This window comes from Watersipora subatra, chromosome 11 (assembly GCF_963576615.1).
Source record: "Watersipora subatra chromosome 11, tzWatSuba1.1, whole genome shotgun sequence".
In the NCBI taxonomy this organism is placed as follows: domain Eukaryota; kingdom Metazoa; phylum Bryozoa; class Gymnolaemata; order Cheilostomatida; family Watersiporidae; genus Watersipora; species Watersipora subatra.
In genome coordinates, this window is record NC_088718.1 from 34,504,434 (window position 1) to 34,527,646 (window position 23,213).

Below are 23,213 nucleotides of genomic sequence, written 5' to 3' on the forward strand. Positions count from 1 at the left end.
TTGTAGTAATGATAGAACTATTATGCATATACTTACTCTCTGCGCTCAATTGGCACACCTGCCAATGGAGCGCTGGTAGGCTGGGCACACCAGACATGCCAATGGGGACCCTGGAGTGCCAGGGTACTAGTATTGTAGGCCTGTAGTTGGACATTGGCTTCTCATCAATTTGATTGATTCTATTATTTCTCTGTTTTCATTATTGACTGAGTACAAAGTTGTTTCCACTCCAAATCAGAAAAATGGTAAAATCCTTTCATAATAAAAACTTTTTATTATTACAAAGAAACAAAAATAAGAAACATTGTTAGAGACAAAACCTGATTAGCAAAGAAAAAGAAATGAATGCACAATTGCTGTAGAGCAGTTAATGTATTGTTATGATGCTGCACAAGCACAAAACTTCTAACAATTTAACATACCGCCATACAAAATGGAAGGCAAAATTTGATAAAAAGTCTAAACAACTTACAATTTGTCTAAAATTTTATCACTTCACATGCATATTTAGTCAATTTCTTCTAAAACCATGCAGTGAAAGTACTTCAAAACTAAAATTAAGCATGCAGTTAAATAAACCACAGAGATCTTTCTACAAAGCAGTACAGCAGCTTTTAAGTGGTTTAAATAATTGTACATGTATCATCAAAAGTCTTGCAAAACAACTCTAAAAGTTCGCATAAAAACACTAAAAACTCCAAACAACTATAAATAAATTATTTCATTGCTCTACAATTCTCATATTTCAAACTCTCTTTTGTATTTCCTTCTTAGAAGACTTTCAACATACGATGTCTCTCGTTTCACGTCTGCTGCATAGTACTCCTTTAGCACCTCCTTTGCATGGTCAACAGTGTCAGATTGAGGTCTTTTAAGTTTCTTGGTCATACTGCTATTTTGTTTAAAACACTGTAGGCGTTTTGTTCTACAAGAAAAAGTTGTAGTGCAATTGATTCGGTGATATGGAAGCATTCGTTTCTGTGTTTTTCACTATTTGCATTACACCATACAATTTTTAAACTTTAGTTTTGTTTTTCTATGCTTCAAATAGGTTTGGAGTTGCCTGCTGCTGACAAATTTTGCGCTACTTAGCGCAACTTCACATTTCAATGATGTAATTTGTGTAATGATGTGATTTTAATGTTTTCTAAATAGATATTTCCAAGCTTTGCAAAGTATATCTCAATATGAACTTGCTAGTTTAGACTCATTTTCAGGTCAAGGTCACTTTTCAATTATTGCTTGGTCAACTAGTTGAACTAATTAAGCCAAAATGACTGATCACAGTTGATCTGAATGCTAAATTTTTTAACCTCTATTGAGAGGAGCTTAGCTGAGTATTACGAATTCAAAGCCGACAGCTATGAGTGTTTCCACGATGAAAAATTTATCATAGGGCATTGGCGTCAAATCCATCTGGATTTTACCATTTTTCCTATTTGGAGTGGAAACAACTTCGAACTCAGTCAAACATGGAAACCGAGAAATAACAGATCGATCAAATTGGTGAGGAGCCAATGCCTAACTATAGGCCTACAACACTAGTACTGTGGCAGTCCAGGGCTACAATACTAGTAGTCTGGCAGTCCAGGGATCCAATTGGCGCATCTGATGTGCCCCGCCTGATCATCATGTGTGCCAATAGAGCGCAGAGAGTATGTGCACAATAGTTCTATAATACAGAAACTGAACCATTGGCACAGGTTGTCATAGGCCAGTCGGTGAAGCCCATTGTCCCGGGTTCAAATCCCGAAAGATGAAATCTTTTTCCAACTTCAAACTTTGACTCGCGATGAGCTTGGCTCCTATTATATTAAAGATTTTACAGAAAACAAAATATTGGTCACCAGTTCACACAGCTCTTGTTATGAAAGTTATTATTCTTATAATATTACACCAGATAAATGCCTGATAAAGCGAATTCCACTGAGATTTTGCAACAGCTAAAACTGTTGTGCTGTGTACAATCATACCTGTTTATTTTACGAGAATGTAACCTTGCTTCACAATCAACCTACACTACCAACCTACTTTCATTAAAGGCATCAAGGTGCAAAGCTATAGTCACATCATCATAAACAATTCTAACCGCAGTTGATCACATAATATGATTCAGGCAGTGTTTTATCAGCCTTTGCAAAATAGAAAAGAACCGTTTGATGATGATTCCGCAGGAAGTTATATTGATCCTCTGCTTGGGGATTGGCCGGGATTGGTGGCCTAGGTTCGATAACCAATGAGACGAAGCCCTTAGTCTTTTGTTTTGTTTTTGTTTACCTAATTCTCCCCTAAAGTTCAGGTCATTTGAGAAACATTTCTTCTATCTTATGCTTTATTCAAAATTTTAACAGCTTATAAACAGTGGCGAGTAATGTAGTTGTCATTGGCTAAGTTTGTTTAACTAACGATTTGAGTATCTTGATCTAGTAACATAAGCTAGTACATCTTTACTATAATAAAAGGCGTGTCCATCTGTCTGAAGTTAGCTAAAAGCATTACGAAAAAAAGATTTCACCTTCCGAAAATTACACCTGTACATTTGTGTTTTTAGGTGTGAAGCTAAGCGCACTATCATTACACTACCCAGCTACCTTGCTATATATTGGCATAATTTTGCTTATAATCGTTATGCATCATGATCTCTTGCGGAATGATGATCGTCAAGTGTGCTAGTAGTTAGTATTCAAAGTATTCTTTACACTTTCTGAAAGTGTGTGTTTCAACTGGTGTAATAAGTATGGCCACAATTATTCCATAGTATAGCAAGCATGGTCAGGTGGTGTTGTGGTTAGCTCACCTGTCTGCAGAACCGTTGTTTGTGAGTTCAAAGTATAGTTGCATTGTCTAGCAGTTTTTTTTGCTCCTAGACTTTAATCACCATAACTGGACATAAGGACAGCGACTGATCAAAAGACCAAGTATAGGTGTGTATATATGTGTATAGGTGTACATATGTATATATGAGTATGTATGTTGATATATACATGCAACATATATATGTATATATATATATATATATATATATATATATATATATATATATATACATATATATATATATGCATATATATATATATATTTATATATATATTTATATATATATACAAATATATATATGTGTATATATATACAAATATATATATGTGTATATATATACAAATATATATATGTGTATATATATGTATTTATATATATACATGTATACATATGCAATTATTCTGCAGCTAATGCACAAGCTTAGCCCTTTGAAATCAACTCAATGTTTTATGTGGCGCTCACTCTAAAAAAGGTTTGAACACCCCTGTATTAAGCCATTGATATTCAGTAAAAAACATTCCTTCATCGATTGCAAGATCTCAAAAGGTGATAATATCTACCAATATACTTGGTAATACATACTTTAGAAATGAGGTTATTTTGTTAATGTTAGTTTTAATGGTTTTAACAAATTTTTTTACCAACATATCATGATAATGCTTATCATTTTTTGTAACATTGACAAAAGAAAAATGTTTAGCTCATCTGAGAGTAGCATAATTTGCCCATCAGAAGCATTGTGTTGTAATATATTAGATATAAATTAAATAGTAAATCTCTAAAAATGCTACAAGTTGTTTCTTGACACAATAGGTTACTCTTCAGACAACTGTAAGTTGTTTTGACGACTTACCTTTCAGGAGTTTGTGTAAAGTTGTAGCCAAAGTATTCAGCGACCCTTTGAAACCTTTCAACATTTTCTACCATATCTTGAAAAAGTACAGCTTTTACATTTCCTTTGTAATCCTCTAGCCAGTATTTGTGAAAGTTCCTCCACTTTGAAAGATACCCCGTCATAAAATGGTCGAAGGCTAAAAATTGTAGCAGATATGGTGAATGGCTAGTTCTTTTAATGATATCAGCAGAATAAGTGGCACAATTAAACAAGCTACAGAATTTCTGATAGCACTGTTTTTATATATATTCCTATATGTTTCTATATATATTTCTATATGTATACATGTATACATTTGCACTCTGTATACATTTCTATATAAATATATGTAAAAAGCATATAAAGTAAAGTGTATATATATATGTATTATATATTTATATTATGTTATATATATCTATATAACGTATATATGTATATAAATGTTATATATATATAGCGTTTTTATATATGCCGACGTTTTTCACTTCGTCAAGATATTTTTGATTTTCAATTTTATTTTGTTGAAAATTACCACGGTGTTGAGCACTCTTCCAAAAGCTAAAAATGGAAAAAGTAAATTTTGGTTACTCTAAAAAATGTACTAATACCAAAATGATCAAATTACCTACAAAGATTAATAGAAATGACCGAGAAGTTAACTCACCAAATGAGATAGAATGCACATTTTTACTTGAGCCCAAATCAACAATCAGAACAAAAAAAAACCTATGGATTCAAAACAAAGCAACTGACACCTTTTATAAAAGAAATGTCAGATTTTGAAAGTAAGATAACAGAAATGATACAAAACATCAAATTCAAGCCATACAACAATAAGCTTCAACGAAGACTGCTTCAAGACACTAAGACAATACAAGCAAACAATAAAATACTTGTCAAAGCCGACAAAACAACCAATTTTTACAGACTTAAAAATGATGAATACAGCAAAATGTTGCCAAATAATGTTGCCAACAAAATCTGAAATCGGAAAAATTAGCAAAACCCTGCTCAAAAGTATTAACAACAAAGTGACAAGAAAAACTAATGTAAAATTAGGGTGAAGTTTTAGGGTGACGTACTGAATTGGTTTAGAGAAATATAGGAAAAACAACAGCAAGCATTATTACTGACTTTTGTGAATTTTACCCTTCAATAACAGAGGCACTATTAAAAAAAGCATTAGATTTTGCAAGCAACACAACAGATATCACAGAAGACGAAAAGACAATCATACTAAATGCAAAAAAGTCACTTGTATTTAACAACCACACGGCTTGATCAAAGAAGAACTCTAATAAATTGTTTGACTTGACTATATGGGTAGCTATATGACGGAGCGGAAACTTGTGAATTAGTAGGGGCTTACTTACTGACTCAAATACCCAAAAAAGTGACTTGCAGTATTGGACTATACAGAGACAACAGACATGCGGTTTGCAAGGGTACACCACAAGCTATAGAGAAAACAAAGAGACTAATATGCAACGCATTTAATAAAAACAACTTGAAAAATTACTATTGAGGCAAACAAATGTTCAGTAAACTTTCTTGACGTAACTTTAAATCTACAAGATGGCAGCTTCAAGCCTTTCCAAAAACCAGGTAACACAATACTATATGTGCACAAACAAAGCAACCATCCACCTTCCATATTGAAAAACTTACCAAACAACATAAACAAACGATTAAACGCATTTTCATCAAATGAACAACAATTTAACAGCACAGTGGGACCATACCAAGAAGCACTCCACAAGAGTGGATACAACAGCAAACTACAATATGACACTAACATGAAAAAATCCAAAAATCGTGACAGACAAAGAAAAATCACATGGTACAACCCCCCATTCAGCGCCAAATGTTGCAACCAATATCGGAAAAAAATTCTTCAGCATAGTTACGACATGCTTCCCAAAGAAACACCCACTCCAAGCTATATTTAATAGACAAACCTTAAAGCTGAGCTACTCAGTAATGCCAAACATGAAAACAATCATTGATGTAAGCAACAAAACCCTTACTAAAACCATTACAACACAAAGAGAAAACAACGAAAAAAGTTGCAACTGCAGACAAAAAAACAACTGCCCCTTGGAAAGAAAATGCAGAGCCAAAAATTTGATATATCAAGCAACAGTGAACAACCATACAAACAACCACGTAGCAACCTACATAGAACTTTGCTCAACAGAATTTAAAACTAGATACAGCAACCATAAAGCCTCGTTTAACCACAAAAACAAACAACATCACACAGAAATGAGCAAGCAAATTTGGAAGTTGAAAGACAGCAACTCAACATACAACATAACATGGAAAATATTAGCTCAAGCACAACCATATACACACAAAACAAAATGATGCAAACTATGTTTTACTAGCAAAATACTTCATAATATGCAAACCACACTTGGGCACATTGAATAAAAGAAATGAATTGACTTCTAACTGCAGACATGCTAGGAGTTATCTTCTCGGTTACACTTAGCACTGAATTACATGATTACCACAGCGAGCCCATTTCTGATATTTTGGCACATTCGGTAAAGCTTTTCATTTTAGTACAACCAGGTCTGATGAGTGCATCGCACGAAACAAATTTGTAGCGCAATTACTAAAAGTTTACTTTCTTCTTAATACTTTTTTCAAATATATATATATAAATATAAATATCTATATATATATATATATATATATATATATATATATATATATATATATATATATATATATATATATATATATTTATATATATATAAATATATATATAATATATATATAAATATATATCTATTTAAATAAATATATATATAATATATATATATATATATGTATATATATACATGTATATATATATATACATGTATATATATATACATTTATATAAACTATATTAAGAACTGAAAACTTTTATAACATTTTACAACTTAAAGTTTCATGGTTGCTACCATTCATCAGGTAAAATTAAAATGATTTTAATATATACACATTTATATATATACATTTATATATATATATACATTTATATATAAGTATACAGTGGAACTTGAATAACTCAAACATCATGGGACTGAGCGAAAGTGTTTGAGTTATCAGAGCGCTCAAGTTATTAGAGTACTGTCACAAGTGCATGTATTTATCAGTACACACATGTACATATACAAACTATATATATATTTTCCTATCACTTGAGATTTGTTTGTTATTTTAGGTGATGTGACTGCGAGGATGTTCTCAGGTTAAAATTGGCAAAACTTGATCGCGGTTGAAACGCTCAGAAAAAAAAACATATTTCTCTCCTGAGCGTTTTTACCAAGATCAATTTTGCAGATTTTGTTTTAAGTTTAGCCGAAGGTTACCTCGCTTTTCGTTGCTTTCGGAGGGTCATCATACAGCGGATTGTTGGTAAAACTTAATTTATTGCAAACCTTTGGAAAATTCGTTAAAGTGATAACCAACGTCTTGGTAGCCGTTGGACAAAAAACTGTTCGAGTTAATGATGCTAAGTTCGAGTTATCTAAAGCAATTTACCATTGCGTGGAACAGACAAAAAAATCTATTCGAGTTAATATGTGTTTGAGCTATCCGAGGGCAAGTTATCCGAGTTTGAATGTATATATATATATACATATATATATATATATATTACTTTAATAAAAAAGCAAATAAGTGGCCTAAAATTGCTGATAAAATGAGCATGTAAAAAATGACCACTAGAAAAAACTTCACTACAAACTGTTTCATGCGGTGTGAACAAAAGAATTGTTAAATTTTAGTTCACTCCCACAATCCTCAGGTGCGTGTGTTTACTTAAAAAGGCTCTTCAACTGAATAAGGTCTGTGATGGCAATACGGGACGCATGAAAAGAAAAAACTCGCCATAAAATTAGGTTTTCTTGAGAATGTGTTTACCAGAGTGTCTACAGGTGGTCACAATCTTGTTACGGCGATATAGGGTAGACAACTCTGGTTTAAATAAAATATAATATTTCTCACTGGTACCAAGGTGGCATTTTTTACTGGTGTTCGAGTAAGCCCTGGCTTTGTTTAATATTTTTGTGTTTATTAAGAGCCTTCGTGCATAGTTCAAGATTTTGGGATTTGAGCACTCTAGTTTCAGCACATGGACTTTCTTAAAGTCTGTGAGGCAACTTAGTTGTTTCATGGCAGGAATTCAACTTTCACTGGCAATGGGATTTGTCTCCCTTGCCCTGAGCTCTGAGCTGCACTGATGAGGCTTTAATAGCCGAAACAGTACTGTCTGTAGCATGAGTATTATATATATATAATATATATATATAATATATATAATATATATATATATATATATACTTGTATACTTTGTGCATAGCTCAACATTTTGTGATTTGAACGCTCTAGTGTCAGCACATGGACTTTCTTAAAGGTTGAATTGCAACAAAATTCACATTACAGTTATTTGGTATCAAAAAGTTCACCGTGTCTTACGCTGCTGTGTTGTAGGTGCAAAATATGTGAAAATGTGATTACAAGCTTTGAAAAGCTCAAAAACAAACAGTTAATTAATGCTATCACAAAAACGCCGTAATTTGGAAGCTCTTCATTTTGATAATATGCTCAAACATTGTGACTATTGTTTTGAAACGTGATATTATCACGTGAAATTTAAGGTCAATAGAAGGCTCAATGTACAACGTCTCGTAGCAATAGATTATGACAAATACTTCAGGTTCTACAGGAAAGCCCGCATCAAATATAGATGCTTGCTACTTTACAGTTTCGTTTCAGCTTGGTCTAATCATCTAGCCGTAATCTGATTATGTGACCCATACTTCCTGCCAAATAGCTCAAACAATTTCTGCAGCATTTTTCGATTATCACTAGTGACCAACAGGCTCTTCATGTTTATCAGAAGATGATATGCACTCCTTCGAGCTACATGTAAGGTTAAAAAATTAGACAAATTTTTACAGTGGGTTTTGAGATATTAGTGCTCAAAGTGATAGCATTATGATAATGCTGAAATAGACGCGTAAGGACAAAAGACATCGTTTTATTGAACGCGTGAAGTATATTTGTAAAAACATTTCGGCAAATGAGGTTGCATGAAAGTGTAAACAGAAGCCATGTGTTCAACTACGTCCCATTTGAGCCGTTTTGGAAAGAGGTTCCAGTCTATGGCGTTTTCGTGATGGCTGCGATTAACCGTTCGTTTTTGAGCTTTTAAGAGCTTGTAATCACATTTCCACATATTTTGCACCTAAAACACAGCAGAGTAAGACATGGTGAATCTTTTAATACCAAATAACTGTAATGTGAATTTTGTTGCAAGTCAACCTTTAAAGTCTGTGATGCAACTTAGTTGTTACATGGCAGGAAGACAACTCTCATATATACATATATGCATATATACATGTATACATATATATACATATATATTAACTAAAAGCAAGTGCAAAAGCATATAAAAAGAGAACTCTACACTAAAAACCTAAAAGATTATTAGTGGAGTATGAAATATTTGAAAAATTATTGCGAAAAAAGTAAACTTTTAGTATTTGCGTTACAAATTTGTTTCGTGCGGAGCACTCATCAGACGCGATTGTACTAAAATGAAAACCTTTACCGAATGTGCCAAAATATCAGAAATGGGCTCGCTGTGGTAATCATGTAATTCAGTGCCAAGTGTAACCGAGAAGATAACTCCTAGCATGTCTGCAATTAGAAGTCAATTCATTTCTTTCATTTAATGTGCCTAAGTGTGGTTTGCATATTATGAAGTATTTTTCAAGTAAACATAATTTGCATCGTTTTGTTTTGTTTGTGTATGGTTGTGCTTGAGCTAGTATTTTCCATGTTATGTTGTATGTTGAGTTGCTTTCTTTTAACTTCCAAATGTGCTTGCTCAATTCTGTGTGGTGTTGTTTGTTTTTGTGGTTAAACGAGGCTTTATGGTTACTGTATCTAGTTTTAAATTCGGTTGAGCAAAGTCCTATGTAGGTTGCTACATGGTTGTTTGTGTTGTTGCTTACTGTTGCTTGATATATCACATTTTTGGCTCTGCATTTTCCTTCCAAAGGGCAGTTGTTCTTTTGTCTGCAGTTGCAACTTTTTCCATTGTCTTCTCTTTGTAATGTACTGGTTTTAGTAAGGGTTTTGTTGCTCCCATCAATGATTGTTTTCATGTTTGGCATTACTGAGTAGCTCAGTTTTAAGGTTTGTCTATTAAACATTGCTTGGAGTGGGTGTTTCTTTGGGAAGCATGTTGTAACTATGCTGAAGAATTTTTGTCCGATATTGGTTGCAACATTGGCGCTGAATGGTGGGTTGTACCATGTGATTTTTCTTTGTCTGTTACGTTTTTTAGGTTTTTTCATGTTGGTTTCATATTGTAGTTTGCTGTTGTATCCACTTTTGTGGAGTGCTTCTTGGTATGGTTGTACTGTGCTGTTAAAATGTTGTTCATCTGATGAAAGTGCGTTTAGTCGTTTGTTTATGTTGTCTGGTAAGTTTTTCAATATGGAAGGTGGATGGTTGCTTTGTTTGTGCACATATAGTATTGTGTTGCCTGGTTTTTGGAAAGACTTGAGGCTGCCATCTTGTAGATTTAAAGTTACGTCAAGAAAGTTCACTGATCGTTTGTTCGCCTCAATAGTAATTTTCAAGTTGTTCTTATTAAATATGTTGCATATCAGTTTCTTTGTTCTCTCTATAGCTTGTGGTGTACCCTTGCAAACCACAAGTCCGTCGTCTCTGTATAGTCCAATGCTGCAAGTCAATTCTTTGGGTATTTGAGTCAGTAAGTCCCTGCTAATTCACAAGTCTCCGCTCCGTCGTAGCTACCCATAGTCACGTCAAACAATTTATTAGAGTTCTTCTTTGACCAGGCCGTGTCGTTGTGAAATACAAGCGATCTTTTTGCATGTAGTATGATTGCCTTTTCGTCTTCTGTGATATTTGTTATGTTGCTTGCAAAATCTAATGCTTTTTTTAATAGTGCCTCTGTAATTGAAGGGTAAAATTCACAAACGTCAAAAGTAATAAATGCTTGCTGTTGCTTTTCCTTTATTTCTCTAAACCAATTCAGTACGTCACCCGTACTTCGCCATAATTTTACATTAGTTTCTCTTGTCACTTTTTTGTTGATACCTGGGAGCAGAGTTTTGCTTATTTTTCCTATTTCAGATTTTGTTGTATTGATTAGTCTACACATAGGGTGGTTTGTGAAGTTATCTTTGTGGTCTTTTAACGTTATGAATGGCTGTTTCTCTGCTATTGTCTCAATTCTTTTCTCAAGTCCTAATTTGTGCGCTATTTCTTTGTCTTTTGATGTAATTTGGTTTACTGCTGTCTTGTCAGCTTTTTTGTAAGTTTTAGTCACATTATTTTGCAACATTTTGCTGTATTCATCATTTTCAAGTCTGTAAAAATTGGTTGTTTTGTCAGCTTTGACAAGTATTTTATTGTTTGCTTGTATTGTCTTAGTGTCTTGAAGTAGTCTTCGTTGAAGTTCATTGTTGTATGGCTTGTATTTGATGTTTTGTATCATTTCTGTTATCTTACTTTCAAAATCTGACATTTCTTTTATAAAAGGTGGCAATTGCTTTGTTTTGAATCCATAGGTTTCTTTTTGTTCTGATTGCTGATTTGGGTTTAAGTAAAAATGTGCTTTCCATCTCATTCGGTGAGTTAACTTCTCGGTCATTTCTATTAATCTTTGTAGGTAATTTGATTTTTTGGTATTGGTATATTTTTCATAGAGTAACCAAAATTTACCTTTTCCATTTTTAGCTTTTGGAAGAGCGCTCAACACCGTAGTAATTCTCAACAAAATAAAATTGAAAATCAAAATTATCTTGCCGATGTGAAAAACGTCAGTGGAGTAAATCTATATTAACTAAAAGCAAGTGCAAAAGCATATAAAAAGAGAACTCTACACTAAAAACCTAAAAGATTATTAGTGGGGTATGAAATATTTGAAAAATTATAGCAAAAAAAGTAAACTTTTAGTATTTGCGTTACAAATTTGTTTCGTGCGGAGCACTCATCAGACGCGATTGTACTAAAATGAAAAGCTTTACCGAATGTGCCAAAATATCATAAATGGGCTCGCTGTGGTAATCTTGTAATTCAGTGCTAAGTGTAACCGAGAAAATAACTCCTAGCATGTCTGCAATTAGAAGTCAATTCATTTCTTTTATTTAATGTGCCTAAGTGTGGTTTGCATATTATGAAGTATTTTTCAAGTAAACATAATTTGCATCGTTTTGTTTTGTTTGTGTATGGTTGTGCTTGAGCTAATATTTTCCATGTTATGTTGTATGTTGAGTTGCTTTCTTTTAACTTCCAAATGTGCTTGCCCAATTCTGTGTGGGGTTGTTTGTTTTTGTGGTTAAACCAAAAAAACGTTTAACCACAAAAACAAACAACACCACACAGATATGAGCAAGCACATTTGGAAGTTGAAAGACAGCAACTCAGCATACAACATAACATGGAAAATACTAGCTCAAGCACAACCATACACAAACAAAACAAAACGATGCAAATTATGTTTGCTAGAAAAATACTTCATAATATGCAAACCACACTTAGGCACATTAAATAAAAGAAATGAATTGACTTCTAATTGCAGACATGCTAGGAGTTATCTTCTCGGTTACACTTAGCACTGAATTACATGATTACCACAGCGAGCCCATTTCTGATATTTTGGCACATTCGGTAAAGCTTTTCATTTTAGTACAATCGCGTCTGATGAGTGCTACGCACGAAACAAATTTGTAATGCAAATACTAAAAGTTTACTTTTTTCGCAATAATTTTTCAAATATATACATATATATATATATATATATATATATATATATATACATATATACAAATACGCATATATACATATACACATATATACAAATACACATATACACATATATAATAGATAAGTAGTCAGGTCAGGCCTCCTGCTAACAGCAGTCTACGGTCAAAAAAGTGTGAAGTTTTATAACTAACTAGACTTGCTTTAAATTTAAATGAAAATTAAACTTTTAAAATTAAAAATTTAATTAAAATTTAGCGCAAGTCACCTGACAAGAGCAGAAGCACGAAACAGACCTGCCGTGACCCCAGAAAAAACCCTAATCTCGAAGAGAGAAATATAAGTGACATTAGCCTATTCCAACACTCTAGTCAGTTATATACATATATACACATATAGATATATACATATTTACATCTATGCATATATACATACATATTTACTTATATAATTATGTACATACATATATACGTAAATACCTGTATACGTGTACCTGTATTTATGTATATACGTATATACGTGCGTGTGCTTATGCGTGTATGTACGTATGAGCGTACGCATGTATGTAAATATGCACATCTGTATACATGTACAAATGCGTACGCACGCATGCATACATACACAGGCATGTTCGTACATGCGTGCGTATGTGCGTACATATTTACATGTATACATATCTCAAAGTTTGTCGTCTGATTTTTGGTATATCCAGTTATAGCTATTACAATTTCGCATTCTGCTGGCGTCAAACTCACAAAGATTTCAACCGCAGGTTTGCAAACCAATTATCTATCCGCGGGAATACGCAAGCTCATACAGTTCATAGCTCTTACAATATATTTTATACGACCTTTTCTCGATTGCGCGTGCTAAATGATGTAATAATTGAAATTTTATTAACTCTATGAAACGCGATACTTTTTTCGTGTTTTCGTAAGCTTTCATTTGCATTTTTTTCGTAAGCTTCAATTGCTATATCTCGCTCAAGGCCAGTTTTTTCATGTAGAAAGTTATATTATCTTGAATGGGAATAGCCTCTACATTCCCTCTCCATTTAGTCAGACAAAGACAGTACGATATCGCGTTTTTACGTTTGTATCAGTATCAAGAGGTACTAGTATTGTCATATTCCAAGTTTTAACAGGAAGCTTCTGCTGGAACAGTGACCTTTTTTACACACGCACACATCTATGCACGAATTATTATTATTAATTTAACATATTCAAAATTTTTTTTCCTCAGTTCGTATTAATTGAATTATTACCAAATCATGTTTTATTGTAACTGTAGCAAAACAGACTTAATTTAGCTATTTCTTGCTAATTATTTCACATTTAAATTTAAACCCTTTTATGGTTGTTTTATTTTTATTAATTTATTTGACCTGCTCAAAACATTTTCTTCATGATATGAAGTTTGAAAGTTAGAATAGTAACTGTTTTAGTATATTGAATAAATATAAAATATAGTTGCAAAGGTATTTATCACACGGGCAACATCAGGCATTTGCCTAGCATACATATATATGGCGCTGTCAGAAATTATGAGACCTGGTAATGTCATCAACACTTTAGATTTAAGTTTTAAGATATGAAGCAAAGTATAGCTATTGAGTCTACGGAAGTCAGTTTCTAGCAAACATCAGTTGCTGCTTACCACCTGACAAATATAAACTATTGATTAAAATAAATTAAATAAATTTATAAATAGCTTGTATTATTTATTTTGCTCAAAACTTTTGATTTGAAAAATGAAAGAAGTATAAATTTTTGTTTGCATCATATTTGGCCTTAAGCATGCCTTGGGTAACAACATTTAAAAATCCACAATGCGTTTTCCAAACTGAAGCTAAATGTATCAGACTGAACTTGCTTATATATATATGTAGAATTATTATATTATTAGTGTATGATCATGTATATTATTATATTGTTAGTGTGCCCGCGTGTACACACATGTGTGCGCGGGCGTGCGCAGGCGTGTGTGTGTATTGCTTTATTAGTATTGGAATAAAATTTTCATGAAGGATATGTAATAAATTTCAACTTCTATTAAGACGCTGGCTTGTTAGTTGAATAATCTCACCAATACTAGGATTTTCAACAGTTTCATCTGACTTCTTTGATGTCTCAAGGTAGAGATCTTTCTTCATACTTTCAAGGCCTGTATATTTGTTATGTTTGATTCCTTTCTCATTTGGATGGTCACGCTTGAATTTTTGGCTAATCTTTTGTCTGCAAGTGAGCGGTAAAAGATTTTATCATAGACTATATAATATATAAATAATTACAAATATATATAGACAAATATATATATAAATGTATACATATAAATACAAATATATATTTGGAACCTGTTATCATTTCAAAAACTTAAAGAGCAAATGCAGGATGCAAACTATCTTGTTGTTGAAATTTTATGACACTTGTTGACACATGTTATTTTTGCATGCCAAACATAAAAGCCAAAATATATGAGCACGGCAAAAGCATTTTCAGAGTCTCAAAATAAGGCGACCACAACCGAGAAAACTTGCAACTGTGGACTAAAAAATAAATGCCTACTTGACGGTGTTTGCAGAACAAAGAGAATAGTTTACCAATCAACAGTGACTAAAGCAGACAACAACACAAATTAAACATATGTAGGACCTGGTAAAACTGGCTTGATAGCTAGCTACAACAACCACAAAGCATCATTCAACCAAATAAGAAGAAGAAACCAGACTGAATTTATCAAACATATTTGAAAACTAAAAGACCAAATGGTGGTGAACACTGTTAAATTGAAAAAAATAGGCAATGTAAAGCCTACTCAAACACAAGCATAAACTGTAGCCTTTTCCTTTTCAACAAGTTCACGATTATCTGCAAGCCAGACTGATGCACATTAAATAAAAAAGTGAATTTGTATCATCATGCAGGCATGCTAGGAGTTATCCGCTCAGCCATTTTCAAGAGGGAATCACTTAGGCAGTTCTTATTGGTTGATGGTGATATATATATATATACATGGCAGTTCTTATTGGTTGATGGTGATATATATATATATATATATATATATACATATATATAAATGTATATGTATATATATATATTATATATATATACATATACATTTTATACATACTTATGCATACATAAATATATGTATGTATATATAGTTATACATATACATAATTATATGTATATAATTGTATCAAATAAATATAAAAATAAATATAAAAATTTATTTGTTACATATTCATGTACATCTATGTATATAAACATATGAAAATGTATATATTTATGTACATGTATACAAACTGATATAAACTATATATAGATATATACTGATACTTACAAGTGAACTCGTGTGAACTCTGATGCTCCTGCATCAAAGGGGTTTCTAATCAGGATGACTGCCACATCAGGATGCATATTATCATAGAGCCCGCGAGTGCTGTTTAGGTATGGAAAATGTGTCTTAAGATAAAAGCAATGTTTGGAGGAACATCTCCCAGCTACACCAGAGGTCAAGCCTAAAACAAGATTAGCTTTGAATAAAAAGTAAAATGAACATATGAAAATGTTTTTCACATTACAAATATGTATTTAGATTTGTTGGATTTTTTAAGTAACTAGCAATACGCTCAATGCTGCCCAAATGTTTTTCATTTTCAGTCAGCCATTTTGAAGCTTGCAATTGTTACACTGCTTTTACGATAAATACCTGTGAACATTTTTTCCTGATAAACACTCATGAACACTTTCTCCAAGGTAATTATCTGATCTTTTGTTTTGAACCAGCAACAATGAGAAGCAATCACTTTGCAGAGCTTTTTGTAAAGTTGTTTTTAAGAGCATTGTTTTGTTGTCTGCGCATTGTTGCAGAGGCACAAACAATGTTTCTATGGTCTTGCCTGGATAGATATGAAGTCTGTTTATTTGAAGCTAGATTCAAATCCTGTCACCACCAGTGGCTTTTTTTGGAATTGAATATTACCCTGTTGTTTGCAGCTCACCAGTTTGCGCATTATGGCTGCTTTTTTTGTTCTAAAGAAAAAGTAGTTGAGGACTTTAGCTTTAATTTGCAACAATTTGATAAATTGAATTAATAAACTGATCAAACTAAATTTATGCATCTTCAATGGAGCAAGTTCGAATAGGAACGGTACAGCTTTTTAAATAAACTTGTTTCTAAGCGCAAGGTTTGTTTAATAAGAAAGCACTGGCTATGGCAGAAATCTTTTGCAAGAATTACTCAAATTTTCAAGTTCACAGATCATACCACTAAATCTTTACTATCATAAGAGCCAGGTTTGTCTAAAGCAACACTAACAGTGTTAAAGAAAAGACTAAACTGCACTGGAATCGAAACCAGATATTCGTTTTGCTGGCCAAACACACTGCTGTAAAGAAACTAACTGAGTTCTTGTACTTGTTCCTCAAAGAAACAAACCACTCGAGTGCAAGGCAATAAATATATTTTTTCCAAATATATAATGATACAGTCAGTTACAATTAACTTCATAGAGTGAGACTTCCAGGTGCTTGGATTTTGGTCGCTTTCGTGGCATCTTATATTCTTTCCGTTTTAGTTTGGCTTCGCCTCTTGATAACATGGTCAGCTCACCCATGAACTTTCAGCCGACCAGAAGTATCACTCTGGGCCATGTTGTCTGCCGAGTCCGGGCTCAGCCCGGTCATGACATCGACCGCCTAGGAGTCAGTTTTTCTATTGCATTTGACTCTGGCTTCGATGATTGTTCACCACACTCTCTCTTCTCTCGTGGAAGCCCTGGGGCCGTCTACTCTGCGTCAACGTGAGAGATCAGCTGTGACCAGAGCTAGTGCTGCTAGCAATAGAAGGATTCGTCAGCTGTAGGCAGCCCAACATTCAAGCTAGCCGTTCCGGGTGTGACTCGATTCAGGCTGAAGGCTCTCTGGTGCATTTCTTGATCTTGGCAGATGAGCCATGAAGTCAACCAACGGCATATCTCTTTATAATGGCACACAGGCTGTTAGATTGGTTTGCTTCCTTAAGTGTATGTCTGTTCACACTGACTGACTTGACTTTTGCCTCTATGGGAGGGGAGGTTACGCAGCTTTATTGGAAGGCTGGCAGGCTATCCCATCATCTGTAGAAAGATACTCTATTTAGCCTTATAAGTGAGGTAGAAAACACTCTCGCATTTGCCACCTCCATGTGCTCCTTGATGTGACATGACTTAATCATGACAGCATGTTGTCATCGGCAGAGACACACGAAGATGGCGGAGTGCTACAACAGGTGTTGTCTACTCCTACGAATGCTGGTGGTGACGCTACACTGTCCGCAACTGCCAGGCTTGTCCTGCATATTCTCAGTCACCTTTGTTTAGGTAGAGACCCTAACAAAGCATTCTGTCCAGATAATGTCCTTCTTAGTCGACTCGACACGCAGCTTCTTCAACTCAAAACATGACTTTCGGAGCCTAGTTGTAGTTTAAATTGTGGTCGGTTCTCCAGTTGGCTTGGCTTCAGTCGAGCAAAAGATCCCAGCCGGCTCGGCAAACTTGGTTCATTTGACCTCCTTTACCTAGTCAAGTCCCTCATGGATCTCGAGAGGTTCTTTGCTAAGCTGGATGGTTGGCATCTCCTTAATAGGTATTCAAGCTAGCTTTAGCTAATTGCTGGAAATCAGAGACAGATGTGACTCTACAGGAGTTCTTTTGTTTTAAGCAGAGTCCTTCGTGAACGCAAAGAGTGCAAAAGAATTTACAGTCTCACCCGGTTGAGCCATGTTGACAAATTTGTAAGAATGTAAAGTAGTGTTCAGTAGAAAAGTACTGTTGTATCTCCGGAAGAGTACTTGCTCTTCTTCGTGTGTGAGTGCAAATGGCCCTGGTCTACTTAGCTTCCGGGATTAGCACCTTTTCTCAGCCTCTGTATCCTTAGGTGAAGATCGCTTGAGATTGGTTGTCACAGCCAATAGCCATGCCCACTCTCTATACCAGCCTGCCTGCCAAGTGATTTAAACTGCTCAAGGGTTGTGCCGAACAGCACCTAGTGCTACTTGCTCTAGACTCTAGGGTATGGCTGGTTGCCCTGAAATATCGGTATGTCGCTCCTCTTGCTGTTTCTGAAGTTCTCGTAGCCAAGTTTTCAGTTGTTTGCTAAACTCAGAGCTATTCGTAGCCTTGGCTATTGACTTGGCCAATTCCGGCTCTAATTTTGCTTTTTTTTAATGGCCTTAGTCCCTTTTACATTACCATCTTTGCGAGGCTCGATAGTGGCTTGCGCTCATCACATCTTTTTAGGCAAGCCTAGAAAGGTTTGAGCTGACTCTCACTTTACACAAAAGACTGTCTTTGGTGCCCTATTAGGTAAGTATGGTTAGGCCAGAGTTTTATGACTTGGTGCTGTCTCACAAACTCGATCTGAAGCTTAGGATTGTCTCATCTTTTTCTCATTTTGTTTATCAGTTCAACCCAGTCTCCTGAGATGTGGAGCAAAGGTTCTCCTTTATCTTATTGCCCAATAGACAATTGATGTTTTTGAAAGTTGTGAGTGCCTCCTTCAGCCTCTTGAGCATCTCCCCTCAGCCTCCTCCAGCCTCTTGAGCATCTCCCCTCACACTCATATGTTGACTGAGCCTCTGTGGGTAGTGAATGAAACTTGAGCTAGTCTGGCAGGCGTAACACTCAGTCGAGCATCAATAAGTTGACTATCTCTCTTGTTGCTGAGTAGGGTGTACCTCGGTACACTCCCATCAGTTGGGGAGCTGCTTATCTCACTCCTCTTGGCTGCAGGTCAGCAGCAGTGCTTGGAACAAGTCATCTAGCTGTCGGCTGTGAGCTTGAGGGTGGTAGAGAGTGGTGTGCGTGTTTTCCACACACCAAAGCTGGAACAGCTAAATTATTAACTGACTCTCAAACTATGCCGCCCTGGTCAGTGTAGATCTAATGTACTTCCGCAGGCCCATACCGCAGAATATCTGCTCATCTAGTGCCTAGCCACTACTAGAGCCAAGGCTTTTAGAAATGTCAAAGCATCCTACCATCTAGCGAAGTATTCGGTCAGCACTAGAATCTACTTGTTCCCTTTTGGCGTCACTGGCCTTAGTCCCACCATGTCTACAGTCACCTTCCGTTAGAAACGTCCTGCATACAGTTCTGCATACAGTCTTTGCTTGCAGCAGGTGGTTTTGGTCTCTCAGTGCTTTGCTGCCTGGCAAACCTCGCAATTCTTTATCAGTCTTCTTGCTGTGGCTGTCATTCCTGGCCAGTACTAGGTCAGTCTCATTCAGTTGATTGTCCCTTTTGCCCCATAGTGAGCGAGGGCATAGGTAGGGTTTTGGGTTCGCCGAGCGGTTGTTTTTCTGATGGCTGATGGGCAGGCTGTAAACCACCGAAGTTGACCATGGGAGATGTTCCCGCCTCCAATACTGCCATTCAGTCGCAGTAGGAAAAGTTGCTGAATCCTGTGTAGCTGCTAGAGCTCCTAGTATTCTAACTCTAGCAGATCCTTGATCAGTTTCTGTGTTCTAGCAATGGCTTGGTGTATTGTTGCCATTGATCTTCCACTAGTTGCCTGCATCTGGACCAGCTCCTTGTCAGCGCTACTTTGAGTCTTCACCCATGCCGTATTGTAAAGTGTCTGGGTTGCCTCAGTCGGTCTTGGGTCAATCCCCTCTCTTCAGCTGCTATGATGGCAGCGAGATGGTTTATGAAGCCAACTGCCTTGCACGCGGTCCTGGCGACTCTTGACATGGCTGTTGAGTTTTCCTCTAGTTTTCTCAACAAGGCCTGAATTTCTAATGCAAGCTACCTCCAAGTCAGTCCACCATCGCTTAGCTTAACGAGTTCGCACTACCGGTAGTCTTCACAGATCTGTCTGGCCTAGTGCTGCAAGGTGCATAGAAACTCGGCTAGAATTTCTAACTACCAGGCCACTTTGTTCAAGGGCTGTTTCCTTCTGTACAGCCATTGGAGAGAGACATGGTTGGTGCTGAAGTGAAACTGCCATCTGTAGAAGTAAAGTTGTAAGTGTTTCATGAACTTGTCTATGGCCAACATCTTCCTTTGGGTGACACAGTAATTTTCCTTTAAAAAACTATTGCCAGGCGCCGTGTCCACTGTCGAGTCAAGGCTTGGCCTGGTCGTGGTGTCAGTCGCTTGGAATCGGCTTCTTATTGGCCTATAGCTCTGCATGGCCTCAAAGATTATTTGCAACACTCCCACCATGCTGCAAGGGGTTACAATTTATAACTGGGCTGATAATTATTATTTTATGATGCTCTCTCACAGCACAAGGAACTGCCAGTCTACGAGTGTTTATTAGTTGAATTCGTAAAGATGAATTTTTTAATCATGAACTTACACAAAATTTTACTAGATTTCATTAAATAGTATCGGTATTTTTTATCATTTGCAATTGTTTTTGTCTTTGATGTGATCTGACTGGCAGAACATTTCAAGATTAAAATCAACAACACTCGATCGCAATTAAAACAGTCAGAAAAATTTACAAAATGATGTCCCTAGTTACAATTTTTGTTATAGTTGATATTGGCTATTGAGTTCAAGGTGCTGCATTACGTATCCCTATTCTGTCAGTTTCTTCACGAATATAGATGTCATAATTGCGCTTTCGCTAGCTCGGATTGTTTTACCGCATTCAAGTTTCTTCGATTTTAATCTTGAAGCATTCTGACAATCGGGTCACCACAGACATAAAAACAATTGCAAATGATACAAAATTACTGATACTTTCTAATAAAATCTGCTAAAATTTAGTAAAAGTTCATCTTTAATAACCTTGAGTAGTTTCAATCTTGCAGTTGGTTATCATAACTACTTTAAAAATAGAGTAATGTTACCTAGAGTGTTATCAAGGGCGGTATAAATATCTACAACCTAAGGAACAACACAAGTATAACAAGTATAATGCTAGTCCTGCTACCCTGCAGTATTCTCAAAACATAATCACAATGAGAGAAGATAACTCTGGTCTAAAGGTCTCAGTAAGTACCAAGGTAAGTATCAAAGGCTTCAGTATGCACCAAAGTAAGTGTTCAAGGTCTCAGTAAGTACCAAAGTAAAGGTAAAGTAAGTACTAAGTATAATAAAGACATTTGATGCAAGTCAGCGGTTACCTACTGTATATCGGCAGCTTTCCGTCATACGAAAAAGCTTTACCGAAAAAATAAATCTTTATTTACCATTTCAGTGTTTGAGCTTTAAAGCAAAAAACCACAGTATAAAAATCGCTCCACTATGCAGATGCATCAACCTTTTGCAACCAATAGCAAGCCATGGCAGCGTTACTAAGTCACCTGGCCTGCCTACACCAGCTATTTCAAATAATATATTTTCCTCGCCGCAAAGCGCACATAAAAGCTTAAAATTTGCTGAAAAATTAGCTCCGTGCTCTTTAATAAGACGCGCCTTATGTGTGAACTGTGTTATAAAATCTATTGTGTGCTCTGATAAGTGCACTTCAATCACCGCTCAGCGAACCATTTTCCAATAAAATGATGAAAACTCTGGCTAAGCAGAGATTTTCTGCTAATTGCTATTTACTCGTTTGAGGAGTCACTGAAATGAACTTCACAGTCAATATCATCTATAGCAAGGATGGCAAAGAGTGACGCCAGATCGCACTTATTTTTCTTCTGAGCGATTTAACTGTGATCAAGTTTTGTTGATTTCAATATTGAAACATCCTGGCAGTCAGATTACCTCAAACATCAAAACAATCGCAAATAAACGAGAAATACTGAGACTTTTTAATAAAATTTACTAATACTTTGCATAAGTTCCCCTTTAAGGGCATATAATTATTTTGATAGCAATAGTACATACCTGTTAGGGCTGAAATGGCTAACCGAGACCAAGCACTTCCAGAACCTGGAACTGCTGGCAGTAAGTGTATTTTATAATCTTTTTCATTCACCCAGTTATGCGTATCATGCAGTATACGATTGTATTCATTTTCATTGAGACTTTCTGAGTCTTTGCTCTCAGAACTGTAAACTGGAAAATTTTTCCTACAAACATATGAATCCCAGACAACAAAGCAGTTTTCGTGTTTTTATATGAATGTTTGAGATGTAAAAGAATGGCTCTTTTAGATTGTGTTCAGAGATTTTTCTTGGAAAGTCATAATTGATTTTCGGCAAATAGAAATCAAAGCCGTCCACATGAAAATTGTCAATTTAAACCCCGATTACACAAATTCTGACTAAAAAGGATATATACAATAGCTTAGTTCTGATGCTTTCCAGCCGAGCAACCTTAAATGAAACCTAGGTAACATGCAAGAATGTCGTTAGTATAGAAGTTGACCATAGCTTGGCACGCCAATGCACAATGCGAGTTTAGGCTGACAACAGTAAATATGCCATATTTAAGTACATATGCAAAGCAATAGTTACCTCTTTTTAAGCCCAGATGGTGTTGATAGAAGCACAATCATGCTAGCAATCAAAAGAAAACCCACAACGAAGCAGATCTTGTCAACTTTTAAAGATAGCATTCCGTTGCTATATGAATTTTACTAGTGAGCTTTAACTAGCCCTTTATTGCACCCTGACTAGCTCAAGTCATGTGTAACTAACACGAATAAAGGAGTTGTATAAAAAGTCTTTGCTCAAAGCAATTGATAATTAAACATGAAGGCGGCATGTACTGCTTTCAATTACAATGATTGTGTGCTGAGCAGCAAGCTTTAACCAGCAACTAAAGCCTTGTCTTTAG

General features: G+C 35.3%; 1 protein-coding gene across 1 annotated transcript; it reads right to left on the bottom strand.

Annotated features, from left to right (window-relative positions):
- Positions 1 to 260: 260 nt before the first annotated feature.
- Positions 261 to 22,992, bottom strand: LOC137408739 (uncharacterized). Its single transcript, XM_068095320.1, has 6 exons — positions 22,892 to 22,992; positions 22,320 to 22,504; positions 15,836 to 16,013; positions 14,579 to 14,727; positions 3,671 to 3,848; positions 261 to 925 (listed from the first exon to the last, which is right to left on the bottom strand). Exons 1-6 carry the CDS (start codon positions 22,990 to 22,992, stop codon positions 739 to 741), a joined length of 978 nt encoding a protein of 325 aa, XP_067951421.1. The 3' UTR covers positions 261 to 738.
- Between the last annotated feature and the right edge of the window lie 221 nt (positions 22,993 to 23,213).